At 37.2% G+C, this 20,031-nt stretch overlaps 2 protein-coding genes across 2 annotated transcripts; one reads left to right on the top strand and one right to left on the bottom strand.

The window, feature by feature from the left end:
* The first annotated feature begins 8,068 nt into the window (after positions 1–8,068).
* On the top strand, positions 8,069–14,347 carry LOC104905192 (SEC12-like protein 2). The gene is made up of 10 exons (XM_010693644.4): positions 8,069–8,431; positions 8,658–8,752; positions 9,886–10,036; positions 11,285–11,376; positions 11,465–11,564; positions 11,831–11,906; positions 12,011–12,131; positions 12,772–12,888; positions 12,978–13,045; positions 14,119–14,347. Exons 1-10 carry the CDS (start codon positions 8,198–8,200, stop codon positions 14,211–14,213), a joined length of 1,149 nt encoding a protein of 382 aa, XP_010691946.1. The 5' UTR covers positions 8,069–8,197; the 3' UTR covers positions 14,214–14,347.
* A 708-nt stretch (positions 14,348–15,055) lies between these two features.
* On the bottom strand, positions 15,056–19,999 carry LOC104905193 (hypothetical protein). Its single transcript, XM_010693646.4, has 4 exons — positions 16,830–19,999; positions 16,283–16,464; positions 15,892–15,979; positions 15,056–15,522 (listed from the first exon to the last, which is right to left on the bottom strand). Exons 1-4 carry the CDS (start codon positions 16,924–16,926, stop codon positions 15,191–15,193), a joined length of 699 nt encoding a protein of 232 aa, XP_010691948.1. The 5' UTR covers positions 16,927–19,999; the 3' UTR covers positions 15,056–15,190.
* Positions 20,000–20,031: the final 32 nt, after the last annotated feature.

Below are 20,031 nucleotides of genomic sequence, written 5' to 3'. Positions count from 1 at the left end.
GTAAAAAAATATTTTTATTTGATTTAAAGATATTTATATATTAGATACATTAACATTTTAAATAATTTTTATAACAATAATTCTAAAGACAAAATACCGGACCAAAATCTTCGGTCCATTCTGGTCCGGACCAAATTTCGGTCTAATGCTGCTCTTTGCACAAGCCTAATTATTGTGGCTACGGGGTATAATCTGAGCGTTGCCTTTAAAATATTTTCTTTAATGATTAAAGACCTTAACGTTCGTTTGTCATTAAACTCTTATCCTAATTAACTATCTTAAAGGCCTAAACCCTAACTCCCTCTAAACCCTAATCCCTAATCTAATACTCTAAACCCTAATCTAAGAAAAATGTTCAAAAATAGATCCAATGTACAATTTAAACTTAACTATACATTAATAAATGTTCTTCCGCCTAATATCTAATATTCATAAATTAATGGATTTGATGTTCTTTTGTTTTTTCCTATTTTAACTATCATTTAATTTTCAAAAATAATTAAGTACCAAATTTAATGTATTTTTATTTCAAAATTTTGAAAATGTTCATTAACATAATAAACCATGTTCAAAATTAAGATCAAATATATATATCTACAACTTAACACTTTAAGATAAAATGTCAAAAACTAAGACCAAATTACATTTTAATAAAAGGTTGAGAGAGAAAAACAACAAACCTCATTTTGTCACCCTCAATATATGACTCCCTAATTGATATCATGAGCGTTATGTTTTCTTAGTAGGTTATATAATATTCACATCTTCTTGTCTTTTCTCTTATATATAAGTACTAAGACATAAGAGTATACATCAATCCACTACCATACATTCCTATCTTATCTATCAAAAAAATATTTTGTTTGAAAATGGATATTTCCAAAGAATATTTAGTTGAGCGTGCAGTTTTTTGTTGAATTCGCAATTGAAAAAAAAACATATTCGAACGTACAATTTTCAAATCGTAATAAAATTGGCACTGTAACCGATAGAATTAAGAATTCAGACGTGTATGTAAAAACAGTTGATGAATTCAAGTATGTCGACGACCTTGTTTCTAGTGAGGTGCAATTAAGGTTTCCTCCCGGTGTTCTTCCGGTTGTCCAAGACAAGATCATTGCCGCGGCCACCAACACGTCTCGCATAGTTTATTGAGTAGTTCAAAAAAAAAGTTTAGTTTTTTTTGTACTAGTTGTGTTGCTTTTTATTAGCATTTTCTTAGTTAATGATGTATCTTTCTCCTTATTTAATGATCTATCCATTTTTTTCTGCATATTTTCGGTTTGCAATACTCAATTCTCTAAAAATTGATAAATCAAATCAATTTTCTAAAAAATTGATAAATGATATCAATTTGTATCAATATCTACAAAAATAGAGTTTGTCTTGTAAGATACTGACTACTTTCAAACTAAAATTAGACAATGGTAAGCTCAATATTAAAAAGAAAATTAGCCTAATAGTGACTAGTTTAATTTCTTTCGATGACTAGTTTAATCCATTTAATAATCAGGTCTACTTTTATATTAAAATTAGACCGTCTCTCTCAATCATTTTTGACAAAAAAATGAGTAGTGAAGATTGAAAGGCTTTTATGATTTTGGTTACTGAGGCCCAAAGCTAGTTTTTTTAATGGGATTGACCTGATTATTTCAAGAAATACTCTATAAGAATTAGAATGGGCCAAACAAAACTTTATATTTCTGGAATCATAGCCAAGTGGCCCAAGTAGTATGTCTTCAAAATTTTGAAGGGCTTTTTTCTAACCTAATTGAAGAATTCTACTTTAACTAGGATTTACGGATTCTATATACTTCCTCCGTTTTTTTTAGATGTTACACTTTTCAAATTACGGATTCCTAGGTAATTTTCGGAGAGGAGAGATAAAGAGAATAAAAAATAAAAGGGTCTCATGTGAACATGTGATAGGAGAGAGATAGAGAGAAGTTATTACCCAAAATACAAGTGTAACATCTAATTTAAAACTTCCCAAAATAGAAAGTGTAACATCTAAACAAAAAAACGGTAATCTGGTCAGTTTTACCATGACTAGAGCTAATTATGAGACAACTCCCTGTTAAAGAGCTATTATATTATTCTTCCAACATTAAGATAAGCATATATAGTATTGCATTTCACTAAAATACCATGTATACTTCTTGTTTTCTTCCCTTCTCATCGTTCTTTTATTATTCTTTTCTTGGAAATGATTTCAACAATAATTACAGATATGTTTTACTCAGGTCTAGTCTAATAGTCTGATTTCGATGGCTAATCAGCTCCAATCAAGTTTGAACACAAGGAAATAGGATTCACCAGAACGTATCAAATGAGAATTTGTTTTACGGTTTTTTCACCAAATACCCCCGACAAATCAAAAAATTCACAATATACCCTCAATGTTTCAACAATTCACCGTATACCCTTGAGTTTTCGAAAACGTGCATCAGATACCCTTTTCTTAACTTCCGTTAACCCACCGTTAGCTTTATTTACGTTTTTGCCATCATTAAACCCTAACCCTAATCTAACCTAACCCTAATCCTAATTCAACCCTAATCCTTCCCCTAAACCCTAACCCTAACCCGACCTCTTTGGTAGCCCCACCCCCTCCCCTCCACCCCACCCCATCCCCTACCCTTCCCCCTCCCCCACCGCCGGCCTCCCCCACCGCCGGCCTTCCCCACTGCCTGCGCGTCTGTCACCGCAGGCTTCCCCTCACCCATTCCCCGCTGGTTTCCCCGGCGATTTCCCAGCCCCTACCCTCACCGCCGATTCCTAGCCACCGACTTCCCAACCCCGTCGATTTCCCAGCCCCGATTTTACAACCCTTCGAAAAATCCCACCCCTCCCCCTCGAACGCTAAACCCCCACCCCATCGATTTTCCTGCTCGCCGGAGCTTTACTTCCTCGCGTTGTGTCGCTGCTTTGCTGCTTCGCCGGAGATTTTACAACCCTTCGAGAAATTGACGGTGAGGGAGTAGGGGAGGGGCTGCAAGGCTTGCGACGGTAGAGGCGGTTGAGGGGGAGGGGAGAGGGAGCGTGCTGCGGCGGTGGGGGAGGGGGAGGGGGGGGGTGGGTTGGGTGGGGTGGGGGCTGGTGTAGGGGAGGGGGTGGGTGAGGGTTTGGATTTTAGGGTTAGGTTTAGATGTTAGGGATTAGGGTTTAAATTAGGGTTAGTGAATAATGATGGCAAAATTGTAAATAAAGCAAACGGCAGCCTAACGTCCGTTAGAAAAAGGGTATATGGTGCACAAAAATGAAAAGTCAGGGGTATATGGTGAATTGTTGAAACATTGAGGGTATATTGTGAATTTTTTGATTTGTCGGGGGTATTTGGTGAAATAACCGTTTGTTTTATTATACTTCCTTCGTTTAGAAATAGTTGCACCATTTTTAACTTTCACGCATGCCAATGTATGATTTCAACCATTAATATTTTTAATTATCAATAGGTAAAAATTATAAAAAGTTTATTTTAATTAAATTTACATCGAGACAAATCTAACAAAATCCCACATGATTATGTTTTCCTAAAATATAAATCACCAAATATAATCTAAGTGTAAGATGAAATAGTGCACAAAATAAAAATGGTGCAACTATTTCTAAACAGAGGAAGTATTTAAGAAACGTGACAATTTGTTAGAACATCCCAAAGTTGTATAGAGGCAGTTGGGCATATACTATAGAGTAGATTTTACTAGGCATTGACGCAATTTAATTATGTTAAACCAGCAAATTGCATCAATGTGTAGTAAAAATTTCAAGAATATTCGTCACTACGTCAGTATGTTGTACTTGTATTACTTACTAATCAAAGACTAGTACACCAAAAAGTTCCCAAGAATTATTATCTAAAATCAGTCAGTCCATGTAGGAATAACGAGGTATCACGATCAAAAAAGAGGAGCACGAGTAATCACTGATCCGCCAAAAGAAAGTAAAAAAGTTCCTCCACACCATATAACGAAGTTGGTTCCTTGGATTTACATCCTTGCATGTCATGGAACCTCTTGAAGAAGTTGAAATCTGTACCCACAGGCCACATGATATGAAGTTCATTGATGATCCGATTACCATTACCACTATTTATGACCACTAACCAAACATGCCGTAATATATATGTGCAAGACTTGGCCCATGTAGTTCATAGGCGAATCGGATGCGGTCTTAAGGCAACGCTGTCCAGTCCGTTATCTTATTCATGGACGGTCATATGGACAAAATTTATGCAGATATGCAATTACTCCCTCCATCCTAAATTTTACACAATCACTCGCTCCATTCCAAGTTTGTTTTCAAACACTTTAATAACAATATAAGAAAGCGAGAAAGTCTCAAGAAAAATGAAAATATAGATGAGTAATGTGGGACGGGACCTTTCAGAGAAGTAGAGAGGAAGAAAAGGATTTATAGCAACTTAATTGGGATAGCTCGAAAAGGAAATTATGAAAATATTATGGGGTACAATTTAACAAAAATGACAAATTATGTAATTTACCTGCCAATACATGAAAATTTGGATAAAGTTGCGCTGCCATCTGCTAGCAAACAAACAAGAATAGCAAATGAGGAAAGAGGATGGAGAGACCGACAAGTAATGATGGATCATGGATAGAAAGATTCACAGATACTCACGATAATAAAGAGATGATAAGAAGGAAACCAAGTCCAACTTCAGCATGTGAGGACAATATGCTGAGGGTGGTACCATTAGATTCCACCCAGACACAAAGCTCTTCCAAGTATTTTTTGTTCAGTAACAGTAAATTTCCGGCAGCAGTTGGAGGGGGAGGGGGACCGGTGGAGCGGTTTTCGAATATGAAGGGGGACTCGAATTTCCGGCAACAGTTGGAGGAGGAGGGGGGAATCGGATTTCCGGCAGCAGTTGGAGGGGGGAGGGGAGGGGGCCGGTGGAGGGGAGGGGTGGGGGTGCTGCACCGGTGAACGAAGAGGGGGAGGGGGAGCAGTGCTGCGGCGGTGGGGGAGGGGGAGGGGTGGGGCTGGGTAGGGTGGAGGGGAGGGGTAGGGGCTGTCAAGGGGTTAGGGTAAGGAGAAGGGTTTAGGGGTAGGGTTAGATTAGATTTAGGGTTAGGGTTAGATTAGAATTAGGGTTAGGGTTTAATGATGGCAAAATTGTAAATAATGCTAACGGTGAGATAACGGTAGTTACGAAAAGGGTATTTGGTGAACGTTTTCGAAAACTTAGGGGGATATGGTGCACTTTTGGAACATTGAGGATATATTGTGAATTTGTTGATTTGTCGGGGGTATTTGGTGAAATAACCGTAAAATTAATCATCTGGACCCTCCAAGAGCCTCGAGATACCTTAGGATGACATACTCTACATTGCCTTAAAATGTCTTCAATTGCTTGTTTTCTATAGCTCTAAATGCCACATATGCTTGTTCAAGGCTTGAAAATTAATTAATATTAGCCTTCGATGACCTCAAGATGCATTTCATAGAGCTATAAGTAAAGTTAGGCACCTATCAAAAAAAAAAAAAAAGTAAAGTTAGGCATTCATGTAATGATATTATTTTTTTTAACAGGTGGGTCACAGTATTATCAAAGATTTAAAAACTACAACATATTTTAACTTGTTAAGACAAGCGCAAATTTGAGGAATTTCTAAGACCAACCTCAATTTAATAACTAAGGGTGTAACACAAGACTACACAACTTGCAAACTACTCCGCTAAAATCTGATTCGAGCTCATATAGAGTTCGTTCACAACTCAATATATCGGCAAGTAGAGTGGAGCTACTCGAAAACACATTTTTTTTTAGCAGGAACCCAAAAATACAATTATCAAGTACTATCAAAAATGAAATTCCTAAGGTTCCATTTGGTTTGATGGAACACACTCCTATGGAAAATGGTTTTTCATGGAAAATAGTTTTTGATGGAAGAAGCAAAAGAATTTTATTTGGTTTGATGGAAAATATAAAGTTAAAAAGGGGAAAATGGAGATGTTGAGAATGAGAGAGTAGAGGGAAACGATATTCCTTCAAATTTTGAAGAAAAATATTTATAAAAATGAAAAACTCTTTTCTTCCTTTTTTTTTTTTCAAATCTCTTGTTCAACCAAACAATAGAAATTTGGAAAAGTTGTTAAATCCAACGCATCATTAAACCTAAGGGTTGAATTATCACTTGATCATGGTACTCATGGACCAAGTCTTGCAAGGAGTCTTGAACAGAACTACCAACATTTTGGCGTAAATCATGCAACAAGTGTTGTTGAGTCTTTTTGTGTGCGTCTTGATATTCAAAACTCTTCAATTGCAATGTCTACAATTTGCTCCAATAAAAAATTGGATTTTTTGATAGGAATAATCCCACCTTTGAACGATCCTCTCAAAACAGTCACGCCTTTCATAAATGTGGGAATAATCCCACCTTTGGGGTGTGTCTGCTCGAAATGGGCTATTTTAACCTATGACCTGTTTGACCGGTAAAGAATACTTGTTGGCTTTTTTCCCACCCCCATCCCCACCCCAGCAGGCAGGCAACCACCCCCACCACCCCAGCCTCGTCTCTGTCCACCGTCGCCACCCCTTCCCCCTTATTCCCTGTGCCCGTCGCCCTTCCCCCCTTCGCCCCTACCCCCATTTCCCTTTCCTCCTCTCCTCTCACTTCCTCGCTACCCACCCTCGCCGCCCGCCGCCGCTCCCCTCTCCCCCTTTGCTTCACGCCCTTCTTCCTCTCCTCTCACATCCTCGCTGCCCACCTTCGTCGCCCGCTGCCGCTCCCCTCTTCCCCCTTTGCTCCACACCCTTCCTCCTCTCACTTCCTCGCTGCCCACCCATGTCAGCCGCTGCCCCTCCCCTTTTCCCCTTTCCTCCTCCTTTGCACCTGCCACTAGCACCATTCCTCCCCCTGAAGAACAATATTTTTTTTTTGAATTTTCAGTGCAGGAAGAAAGAAGAAGAAGAAGAAGAGTGGTGGAGGTCTACGTTTGAAGCACGCGAGCGAGGGAATTCGTTGGGGAAGCGTGTGGGGGGGGGGGTTGCGGGGGTCGGGCTGCACGTTAAGGGGAGATGCGAAGGGGGGTGCTTGGGTCTGGTAGCGTAGGCAGCGGAGGGGGTGAGCAGAGACGAATGGAGAGGATAGAGGGGAAGGGCAATGAGGAAGGGTGGGTGGCAAGGTGGGCAGAGTCGAAGGGTGGGTGGGGGGGCTGGCTGCGTAAGGGGATAGAGGGGAGGATCGTGGGAGGTTGTGGGGGTGGGAGTGCAGGGGTAGGGTGGTTAGGTGGTGGTGGTTATGAAGGAAAAGAAGGAGAGGAGAAAGAAAAGAGAAAACCTACATTTGCAGATTACCAACAGGCATGAGTCCATTTTTAGTAAATACACCCCAAAGGTGGGATTATTCCCAAATTTATGAAAGGTGGGACTGTTTTGGGAGGATCGCTCAAAGATTGGATTATTCCCATAAAAAAAATCCTAAAAAAATTGCCACTTATCCTTTTTTTTTTTTGTAAAACTAGAAAATGAATGAGTTGCATAAAATTATGGCCATGTTTGGTAAATGGCTTTTTCATTGGCTTTTGGCTTTTCAATTTGATCAAACAGCCAAAAAAAATATTGGCTTTTTGGTTGGCTGAAAAGCTGGCTTTTAAGCCAAAATGAAAAAGTTACCTGAAGCAGCTTTTTGGATTGGTTTTTGGCTTATTGGCCCACAAACTCTCTAATAAACAACCAACAACCACAATTAATTTTGCCAAATACTTTTGCAAACAGCTGGTTTAAACAACTAACTTAAAAGTCAATACATACAACCAATGCTTCTAGCCAGTCAAACAAACCATTTAAACCAGCCAAAAGCCAATAACCAACCACCGATTGCCAAACAACTCCAATGTTAAGGTAATGTAAAGTAAGTCTACATAATGAAATACAAAATTAGAATGAATCTAGAGATCAAAATGAAATGAGAAACTAATGTCACAAAGTTTAAAATCTTATGAATAAACTCACCTAAAACAATAACGAAAAAGAATAATTTATAATCTAAACTCGAACTCGACTCGATTCATTTAAGTACGCCGTAACAAGCCAAGACGAACTACTTCATAGAGTCGAAAGCGTTGAGTAAAAGCTGAAAGTTAAGATCCCAAATTCCCATCATCTGATCTTACGACTTAGGAGGCGCACAACCCAGAAGGAAAGAGAGAGAGAGAAAGAGAAAGAATGGAACATCACAACACCCAAAAATACGGCGTTCCTCTTTACGGCGCATCGTGGGTTCCCTTCAACGCCATCAAATCCACCGATTCAACATCCGATGACGTCGTCGGCGCCGGAAAATCGTCGCCGGAATTTCTCGTCCTCGCCGGAGGTGGCGGAGAAGGTCGTAGCGGCATTCCCAACGCACTTCTCCTCTCTGAATTTGACTCCTCCGCTAATTCTCTTTCTTCTGAACCTGTAAGTTTCCTAATTCAACGATTCGTGATCTTCTATAGAATCAATTTCTTAATTTTGTCATCTAATTTCTCAAGTTATGTTTTTGAATCATGTAATTACCTTAATTAAGTAATTGATATAGTGAAAATTGCTGTGTGTTTTTTCAAATAATTGAATGAGATCTTAGTTTGAAGTTATTAGTAATGTGAATGAGTGATGAGCTTTAATTTGTGGATTATTTTTTTAGGTTTTTAGACTTGGAACTGCTGCTGAATTGCCTTACAGAATGGCAGTTCATCCTCAGGGTGACGGTCTTATCTGCTCCTTTCCTAAAGATTGCAGGTATTTTTTTTTGCCGTTATTGTGGTAAAAGTTTCAATTCCAGTTACTTGTTTAAACAATGGATCTTTGGGATTGTATATCGAATTGTGTTTTCGATATAAATTTTGACGAGTTCAGATAACCCTTTCGCATTTGTATGTTAAAAAATGTAGAAAATTTGTTTGCTTAAATAGTTTATTTGTATAAGAACACACTAATAGATGATGATATTAGTAATGGAATTATCTCATTATTATTCTTAGATAGTTAGGTTGAAAAAAATATGTGATATACTGCTACCCATCAGGTAATAAAGAACAAATTCATGAACATTAAGTCTTATCCTAATCGTATAGGAAGGAGGACTAAATACAAATTCAATTGGCTCAGTACATACTGCACCAATGGTAGCTCTTATTTATGATGTTATACATGAATATCTAAAGTACATGTAGGCTTAATGTAAAATGACGTGATAACTGTTTTACTTCTGGATTTATGTTGTGAATAATTTTATATATCTAGTGAATGGATACTTAGTGTATTTTGCCTAGGTTGCACAATTATTAACCCCTTATATAACGTGTACGGGTTATCAACGCATATCTAACACTCCTTGATACATCTAGGACATGCTAAACCTCATATCATGCTATCTTTTCAAAATAGAACACTTATAAGCCACAAGTAGGATACATATGAGACAATTGATGCCTCCAACATATTTGAACAGAGTAAGGAAAATTAGAAAGAGATGTGGAATAAGGGAAAAGAAGGAAGCAAAGGCTGTTGAGTATACTAGATATAACCAATGAAAGTTAGAAAAAGTTTATTCATCATCATTATGATTTAGTGGTCTTAGTTTAACCCCATTATAATATAGTATGTATATTACCTAAAAAATATGTTATCACTTCAAACTTCCTTAAAAGTTAGTGAGGCCATAGAATTTGGGTAAAGTTATCAGGGTAAGATTTACTTCAAGATTTATCTCTTAATACGTATGTAGTTGTGTGTGTGTCCTTCAACTTTGAGATCACACTTTCACATGTTCATATTCAGTATGTGAAATGTAAATGTTTTGATGGATGCATGTGTTCGTGTGTGTATATTTCACAAAGATTTAATCCACTCCCACTTTACCTTTTGCTTAGGTGGTTTGATTGGGACATAAATAGTAACAACGAGAGTGGGAGATTAAATTTACGATCATCTGACAAGGCTCTTACGAAGTTGGAAGATGTTGGCCAACAATTGTCTTTAACATTTAGTTTGGATGGCTCGTTACTTGCCACTGGTGGTGAGGTATATATGACTCTTTAGCTCTCTTACTCTCTGCTCTCATGTTCTCATGCTGTATGGATAATTGGGTATATTTTCACTGTACTCTTTTTCCTTCTTATTAAGTAGTATTTTTTGTTTATCTGATGGTGAATATGTCTCATCAATTGTGACCTCTTCTTTTCTCTTTTTTCTGTTTCTCCTTCCTCTCCTGGCTTGCGGTATGGGAAAGGAGAGATTACATTGAGGGTAATATTCGCCTAATAGTGGCCCAGTGCATGTATGAGATCAATACTGAGATTAAGGTTTTCTAGGTTGACTTGCTCAAGCACTATTTAATGATGTTGATAGAGTACAACTTTCTTTATTTTTGTTGTTGGCTCATTGACATCCATGGATTGTCCAGTGCCCTCAATGCAATATTGAGTCTAGTGGATGCTCAAGATGGCCCTGGTGTATTATATTATCCCCCATGAAGAGCTTATGTTCTTCTGATGTCGGTATATCAAATCTTTTATGATAGCCAGAGCAATAACAACTTACTCCTTGAAGGCTTTTGAATTTTGATCTTTTGGGATTTTAGAAAACTACATTTGCTCTCCGAAAAGGCATCCAAAAATTTGATAGATGTGGGCACTCCTTACTCCTTAGAGTAATTACACTAATGAAAAAATTTGTCTTGAAAATGGGTCATCAAGCTTGACCCAGAATAAAATCCGCTTCGTGACGATATTTATCATAGAAATGTGTTATCAAGTTCAAGTCTGATGGCTGATGAGTGATGACCAAGGAGAGGGGTATGATCAACTTGTTTTAGTTAGGATTGAGGTTGATTTTGTTATTTTGGTTATGGATGATGACCAAAAGGACGTGGAGGAGTGAGAAAGAGAGGACTAAACCTTTTCTGGTCATGAGTGGCACTGCTCTATAGCTCATAGGAGTAATGGATCTAGGAATGTATAACTGGGTATGCGATTTAAATACAAAAATGTGTTTGGTTGACTATAAGGACAAAGATGGAAGGGGAAGGGAGGGGAGAGGAGAGGAGGGAAAGATTGAGCTATGAAGAAGATCCGGGGGTTCTTCTTTTCAATAAAGTCATGTTAGCTTAGCGAATGCATGGAGTATCATCATTATCTAAAGAAAAGTTTCTGGGATTTAGAGTGAAAGGAGTCTGTGGAAAGAATTTTTATCAGATTATGTTGTTTTTTTTATATATATATTTTCTTGTGATGCAAAATATTATGATTTTACAATTCTTTTGCAGTACAGGATGGCAAATTAAGGGTTTTCAAGTGGCCTAGCTTGGATGTTTTATTTAGCGAGGAGGAAGCCTATACTTCTGTGAAGGACCTACATTTCAGGTTTATATCTTTAGCAGCTGAAATAAATGGTGAGACTTTAGAACTTTTAATTGTGTATGTGGATATATGACACTTTTCCTTTTTGCAGTATAGATGGGAAGTATCTGGTCTCTTTAGGAAGTGGTGGCCCTTGCAAGGTTTGGGATGTAATTTCATCAAAAGCTATAGCTACTTTAGCCAGGGAGAATGTGAGAATTCTAACACTACTTTTCCTTTTAAGTCCTTTGTGAGTTGTAACTTGTAGTCACACTTGTTCATTAGTGTTTTGAACTTGGAGTTATAAGACTGTTGATTTGGACGTACCTGTGAGTCCTGGTACCAAGTGTATATATATGTTTCTTTTAGCTTTAACAAATGATATTATCCTGCCCTGCCCTCGTTTTCCTTTTGATATTGTCCTAGTGCATTTGACATTTTGGCGCATTAGTTTCTCACTTGGTAATGTTTGGTGTAGGATGAGATCTTTGGGTTTTGTAGGTTTTCTCAAAGTAGTGAAAATGAACAGGTCCTTTACACAACCGCTATGCAAGGTAAAGTGTTTCATGTGCTAATTGCTATTTGCTACTATGTTCTTATGATCTTCCAGATGCACAATTGTTAACGGCTGGTTTCTGAACTTTGCTGTAAATTGTAGATAAAGGTGGGAGTATAATATCATGGAATACCAAATCCTGGAAAAGAATAGCCTCGAGGCGTATTGTCAGGGATCCAGTTTCAGCATTTAATGTCTCAGTTGATGGAAAGCTCTTAGCCATGTAATTGCTATACCTTTCTTTCCTCCCCCCCCCCCCCCCTCTTATTCTCTTTCTCTGTAATTTTGACCAATTTTGCACTGTTGATAAATTTCTCCATGAATATCTTTTTGTAGAATTTGTAGGGCAATCACTCATGCTGAATACTTTCCCTTTTTGAAACTTACTTTTGGATCCATTTTCTTTTAAAAAATGGTTATTATGTTACTCGGACTCTTCATTTTCACTCACGTACCCAATGTCCGATCGTCGATACTCGGACATTGATATGACACTTGGACACTTCATCTTGAGTGTATAATTGACGTGTCGAATACTTGGACAGTACCAGTATCCGATACTCATACCTGAATCCAAGTAATAACTGGCATTATCAAATTCGAAAATTTACTCCAAGGATCTGTTTGTGCTGTTGCCGCTTACCTATATTCCATATGAAATGTTAATTTATTATTGGGATTACAACTGATATTTGTTTGGATCACCTATCCTTTTCAGTTTCCACTACTTTAACTCATGCAATAGTTCATCATTTTGGCTGGTAGACTTTGAAGTGTGATTTGTGCATTGGTTGGAGTGCATGCTTGTATGTGTATATATGTTGTATGTTTGTGTATGGTTTTCCTAACTGGTTAAATTGTAGTGGGACCATTCAAGGGGACGTTCTGATTATAAATTCATCAAAAATGCAAGTCCAGATGAATGTGAAGAAGGCACACCTGGGCTTGATAACTGCATTGACCTTCTCACATGACTCAAGGTTAGGAACAGATGCCTTTATCCTAATTAGAAACAATATTTTTTATGTAAGCACTAGAATTGATGTTAAAATTATGGCTCTATGTTCAGGGCTTTGGGTTCTGTATCCATGGATTCAAGTGTGAGAGTGACAATGGTTCAAGACAAAAGCTCTAATGGTGTGTGCTTGCTCTGATCTGAAGCTTAAATTATATTGTCCATTTAGTGTGATTATTTATCTTCATGCAACTTACAGTCGTTCAGACATTATTGAAGTAGAAGTTGGTGTAGAATCGGGTGTACTGTAGAGTTTTAGCGTGTGAGGAGATGGTCAGAAAGGAACATATGATACTACTTTCTTTTCTTTATTTAAGAATCGTGCTCTTTTCGTTGATAAATAAACACTATTGAAGTAAAAATCCCACACAAAAAGGAAAGTGGAACCTTTATAGCTAACCGACCATGTTAGGACTCAAGTTGTAAGTTATCACAAGGTCAATGAAATTCATGTAATGTGTAAATAACTTTAGAGCACCATTTGTTGTGACGTATCATGCACTTCTAAAAACTAGGGGCCTTCTGTCCTTCCACTTCCTTTTTGATTTTTTGATTTTTTGATTTTTTGATTGGGGACAGCTGAAATATCCCTTGCAATTGCATTATTATCTAACTTCTAAAACTTGAGCAGTTGCTCCTTATCGACATTCAAACTATCTAGAAAAACTGGGTTCCTTGAAATGTTTTGGTAACCTATTCAGGTCACTGGACCACCTACGTGAAACTTTCTTTCTTGCTTAATTTCACTGCCAAAGAAGGTTGTCCTGTTTCACTTTTCCGTGTTAGCAACCTATCAGATATCGATTTACTTGACTGCAAGGACAATCCTATTTAATTTATTTAATCTGATTCTCCTAGAACATTTCCCAATATCTGCCAGATCCAATAGTCCTTTTTCCAATCTAAAATGTAGTCTGGACAATTCCACAAGGTAACTTAATTGAAATTTGCTTTAATTTTAGGAAATTAAATCCTTAGGAACCCAAAATAGAAGGGTTTCTCCTTTAGATTCCATCCATTTAGTGAAATCATTCCACTCATGGTGATAAATTGGCGATTTCACAAGTCCTTAGAGACGGAAGCAAAGGAGCAAGGAACATTTATCATATCACAACGAAAACAAGGAAAAAGAATTTCACCTCAGAAGTCATTGCACATTGTTACGACTCCTAATCTTTTGTTTTTGTGAATGCAGGTTTGAATTATTGGCTCATCATGTTGGTTATACTACTTGCAATTGTCTACCTTTTCTTCCGGCCAGACAAACAACTTTTGACCAAAGATTTATAAATGTCTGCCGATGTGCCAATGATACAACATGGCTAAGAGATACATTGAAGCACCTTTCAAGTAGAATGTCTATTTATATTGGATTGATATGTGTATGAACTTTTCTTTTTATGGTGTTTCAGAATTTTGAGGTATGGATGCGTGATTCAAGTTCAGTTCAATAATGTGACAGATACTACTCTATGTGAAGAAATTATCATGATAATTGACATATTTAACTACAGTTGTAAAGAAATCTGTTAGGTAAATCACCTTTATGTTGAACTTCGACATCATATCTTTTCCTCTGCCAAACTAAATTTGATTTCTTATGTTTCGTATAAAAAGCTATAGTTATAACCCTATCTAAGAAACAAGCAATTTAATAGTTCTGGAGAGCTATTTGTGCTAAATCGGTGATTTATAAATTTCTTACAAGCTTTGTTTATTTTAAAGTTGCACTTAGTGATTCTAATTCCTTATAAATTTTAGTGGCTTTTTGAAAATTTAGTTAATAAACACCTTGATTTCGTCATTCCATATTACCATATATACTACGTCCGGTCTTTATTAGTTTACCCGTATTTCTTTTTGGGATATCCCTTATTAGTTTACTCATTTTTTTAATTTTTATATCTAGAATGAAATCATTAACTTTCCATCACACATACATTCAATTTTAACATAAAATAATAATTTATCTTTCCTTTTATGTCCTACAACATTGTTTCTTTTAAAACTTTGTGCAAAATAAACGAGTAAATTAATAAAGATCAGAGGGAGTACATTCTATGGTGAAAGACAATCAAACATCCTAAAATAAAGAAAACGGTATTCTCTTTGGTCTAAAAATCTAAGCAAGGTGAATTCATAATGAAAAAGTAACTCATCATAAGTAATGATAAATATCATACAATAATACTAAGATAAAAAGAACTGACTTAAAGTTGTACCCAAATCACAAAAAAGTTGGACATACAATTGTGACTTGGTAGTGTTTACATGACGTAACATGCATTTGGATCTTCGTCGCTGAACCATTGAGGAGCATAAACATAGTGAATTATGTAAGGAGTGTTAGTTTCTTTAAGCTTCTCTTTCACATCTTTCACTTCCTCAACATCAATAACTTTCTTTGTGTTTTTTGTTTCCTCTACTTTTTTTATCTCTCCCTTTTCATTCTTCACTTCCTTCTTTACTTCTTTGGCGCTTACAATTTCTGCATGTTTGTGAAACTTCTCTCGTATGTGCTTTACCAATTTATCCCCTTCAATGCTCCCCTCAATCAACATAGTCTGAGCTTTCATATCAGATTTTACATTATAAATTGCTGCCAATAAATACCAAATGACAAAAAATAAGTGACAATAAGATGCTCCCTTCATTAGACAATAGTTGTCACATATTCACATGTTACATACCTTTCAAAAAATTAAGAATATAGTTGCATTTTTACTATCATCTCCTCATTAATACTATTTTATGAGATGGTTTCTTTGTCATTTTAAAATAGTATATACGACTATGAATTTGGAAGGAAGGGAGTAATTTGATGCAATAAATCTTGGAAATTTCTAAAAAAGGATTTTTCTAATTTATGCCACAAGGCATAGGTTAAGAATTTCTAAATTTCATTAAAAAATATAATACGACAAGATCAGAGTTGCATCAAAATGGCCAGGAAAATAAATGATCATACCTTTATGCCTTAATAGCTTCCGACGAAGATCAGCCTCACATTGATCACAATGCAAATGTGCCTTCACTTTATGGGTGAATACAGTTGCCTTCAGAGTTCAAAAGGTCCACCAAGAAACTTTTAGTTTGATGCAATTACCATTATAATTTAGAAAGATAAGGAAGTTAAATGATTTAAGCACAATTACTAAAAATAGCTATCAGATTATGTCACTTCACTTTATTCTGAACTATTTGGAATAAAGTTCAATGTTCTGTACAAAATTAGTAAATACAAGTATATTTTGCATACTTCATATATGAAGTTTTGCTTCAACTTATGTAGGGCTACTTTAGATACGAAGTTCCTACTTATGTAAGGCAGTAAAAGAATGTAACTACAAATAACTTACTTCTTTGGTCTCCTTGACAACCTTCTCTACTACAACAGTGTGTTTGTAATTTGCTTCAACTTTGAGCAATTCCACCTTCCTCTTGCTTATTTTCTCTATTCTTTGGTGGATCTTCTTCGAATCGATAACTCCTATGACCTTTACTTCACTCTTCGCGAAGTTCACATCCACGTTTCGTACTCCTGCATGTATGTATAGACAACAAACGATTCAAGAAAAGAGTTGAGTGATACTTGAGGTCGTTGGGTGCTTGTTACAATGCAAAATTCGCCTGGGTGCTTGTTAAAAGAATCTAGAGTTGATCATGGTCTGATTAGGCTCAATTAGCTCGACACAATGAGCGCAATAAACAATCCGGTAATATTGGAGTCAGCCACATCCAACGATTGAGCCAACCAGTTGAGCCAGAAATTAGGCTGTCTGAACAGGGCCTGCATACTTGATCAGTTCTAGTAATCTACATTAGTTGTATTTGATACAGACCCCCATTTTGTACAATGATTTATTTTCTGATTTTCAGAACATGACAGTGAAATCAAACATGTACCTTGGATCTTCAAAAGGGGACTCTTGATCTTATTAGCACATTCAGGGCAATGCAGGTTAAGCTTATAAAAGGCTGCGGAGACACCTTCCTTCGCCATTTAGTTTCTGCTCTCCGCGGAACAGGATGCAGGAATATGTAGATTACCAAGGATATTAGTAAATGTAAACACAGAGATCCTATGTATTAAGGATAGCTACAACAGAAAGGAGAAAATTTCTGTTATGTTGTCACCTTGGTAGAAAAAATACCAAAAGTGTTAGCAATGTTAGGGGGAAGGGTAGGTGGGAATTTGCTGTGAGTAGCTCACTTGTTGCAGGAAACTTAAACTTACAGCAACAATGGCTTCTGGCTTCAAAAAAAAGGACAATCTACATAGTACATCCTACAAAACCAAAATTTTGTTTTACACCACGCCATAATATAAGTGGTCAAAGATATTTGGCACATTACTTGTCAAAGTAACTACTGCAAGAACAGAAAAGTAGTTGGTTGTGGGCAGCTTACATTTGAATTTCTCTCCACTAACTCTTTAAAATATCATCAGAAGTGGAGAACTAAACGAAAGATAGAGGTAATCAAGTGGTCAGGTCAGCAAGGAACTGGCTCGGGATTTGGCTCAGTCGTACCCATGACTGCTGAGGCAGGCCCAGTCGATGCCCTCAAACCAATATGGCTAGGTTCACCCGTGACCTAAGCTAACTCAAGACAGCAAAGGAAGAAAAAAAGGATCCATACAGCTATGGTTGGCCCAATTATAAAAGGCTCGTCGGACTTTTTGGTAGGAAGCAACACGAAGGGTTAGTAATACAAGTTGAACTAATCATTTCAAACTAGCTCGGCGCACACCACCAAGATCAGACTGGTTCCGCCTGCAGCTATCAGTCTATCATTTCCATAAAGGGGGGTGACATCCACTCATCCAGGTCTTACAAGAAGTTAAGAACTGTGCAGCTGAAGCTCTGGAGAAACAAAAACACGTGGTCTTAAGCCCAAGTCAAACCAGAAACATACCATCAGCAAACATCCATATTGAAGGTATGCTCAGATTCAGAAAAGTTATCCTTAAACAGAGCTCATAAGCCTGCCAGTCTGAGTGCCTGATATTCCTTAACATCCAGCCCAGTACTCGACCAAAAAACATCTGTGTATGAGTGTATCTGTGCTCGAAAACTACTAAGCGGCATCTTCTACTTTCCAGCAGACACAGGACCAAGTCAAATAATTTTGCACAGCACACATGCTCCAGGCAATTATAAAGAAATAGCTTTAGTTAAACAGTGGGCTGAAATCGCATATGTTTAAAATTCAAACCAGAAGTCAACCCCTTATATTGTAGAGGGAACATTCCTCCAACCATCCTCAATGCAAACTATTTCCAAGAGAAAATTCAGGATAAGCCGCCTTGAACTTACTGTTTACACCATTTTCTGATAGGAATTTGACACACATTGACAGTGCTAATATGAGATGAAAGTAATGTAGCATATGGTAAATATCTGCAAGTACGTCTAACAACCAAACTTCAATTCCCATGTGAACAAGCACATTGAAGAGAACTTTATCCAAAAATCAAAGAAATGGTCAGCATTCCTTTGTCTCCAGAAAGAAGAGAACTCGGATTAGTCAAACACAGGAGCTTGATGATATTCTCTGTGCAGGAAGTATAATATATGAATTATCCAACAGTGTTCAGTTGACAACAAGAGATATAGAATACAACCAAATATTAGGTTTTGAACACAAACTAAACATTCAGGTCATTCAGAAAGCTGGAATTTTCCTTGCACAGATATATTATCGCCACTTGAAAATTCCAAGCATAGCTACACCTTTAAAATACGCAAACACATGAATAAAACAACCCTTTGTTCTTGCACTCCATACAATGTGCTGGATGCATCACAGCTGAAGGCCGAGGACAAGAAAGCAAGTCTGCTAGTCTGAAAGATTCTTAGCAGAGTCCTGTGTTTTTAATAAACAGTCGCTACCCCCTGGTATGTGCCGCTTTCCTAATCAAAAGAGAGAGAAAAAGGAAATCTAGCTTCTACATCAAAGTGTATGAGTAACTGAGTTTACATTTGTTACATTTATCAACCAATAACTCGAATGTAGAAGATTCCAAAATCCAAACAGAGAGAACATCTTTAAAATAGAATGTCAATAGTGCAATACTGAGTACCAACCACCACCTCTACTCTGTTTATGCTCTAGCAACTATCATCCCCAATCTGACAGCATACTGTTATGAGTGATCTTTTTGGTAACTGGACATGCTACATCAACTTTAATGCCTCAAAAATATTCCCATCCAATTACAGAGGTACAAACAGATCAAAGGAAGACCACTAGAAGACGAACAATCAATAACTGGGAAAACAATCAAATCAAAGAAAGCATAGCTAGTACCAGTAACCAGAGTAAGAGCAAAGTTATCTCATAATCTAAAACAGAATACGTAAAGGAGGTAATGAAAACTGTTTCATATGTAAACAGACGATGAGAAAAACCGAGTATAGAACTCCTCTTGGAGGGACAGAGGACTACACGGAGTCTAAGTCTTGCTTTGAAACATTAAAACAACCATAACCCCTTCCGTAAAGTGCAATGCAATGCTGCTCTGAAGAAAAACATAGTGGATAGAAAAAAGAGCAGAAAAGAACGAGAAGATATAATAATGTAATGGAAACTGACCAGGTAAAGGTGCTCAGAAAGTCAATTGTGAATCTCCTGACAAACAGTTGACTAGAACACTACACAGACTCCAATGTCGAGCATCTCCAGCAAGGTCAAATTAGAAATTAGGGTCACAAGGAAACACTATACATCCATAGATTGCAGAGAATTTTAAATCTCCGATACTTCCAAGTTCCATCCTGAAGATGCGGAAACAAAGAGAGGACTTGGGAGTTTGAAGCATGTCTTTTCATTTGTTAAGGAGCACAGAAATCAAAAGCAGCATTCAAGAGCCAAATGTCATTTACTTGACATGCTAAATACAAGCTTCCATGTTTAAGGGTGTGTTTGGTTGGAGGTTAAGGAACGAATGAAATTCATGTGAATATGTGATTAAATCAAAACTGATAAAGTTGTTTGGTTGAGGTAACTTGGGTATGGAACCTCATACCTATAGGTTCCTCATTCCCCGTAAACCCCGTGAATCTCATACCAACCCACACCCCCCACCCCCAACCCCCCACCCCTT

This window comes from Beta vulgaris, chromosome 1 (genome assembly GCF_026745355.1).
Source record: "Beta vulgaris subsp. vulgaris cultivar EL10 chromosome 1, EL10.2, whole genome shotgun sequence".
NCBI classification, from domain to species: Eukaryota; Viridiplantae; Streptophyta; class Magnoliopsida; order Caryophyllales; family Amaranthaceae; genus Beta; species Beta vulgaris.
This window is presented reverse-complemented; position numbering and strand designations above follow the sequence as displayed.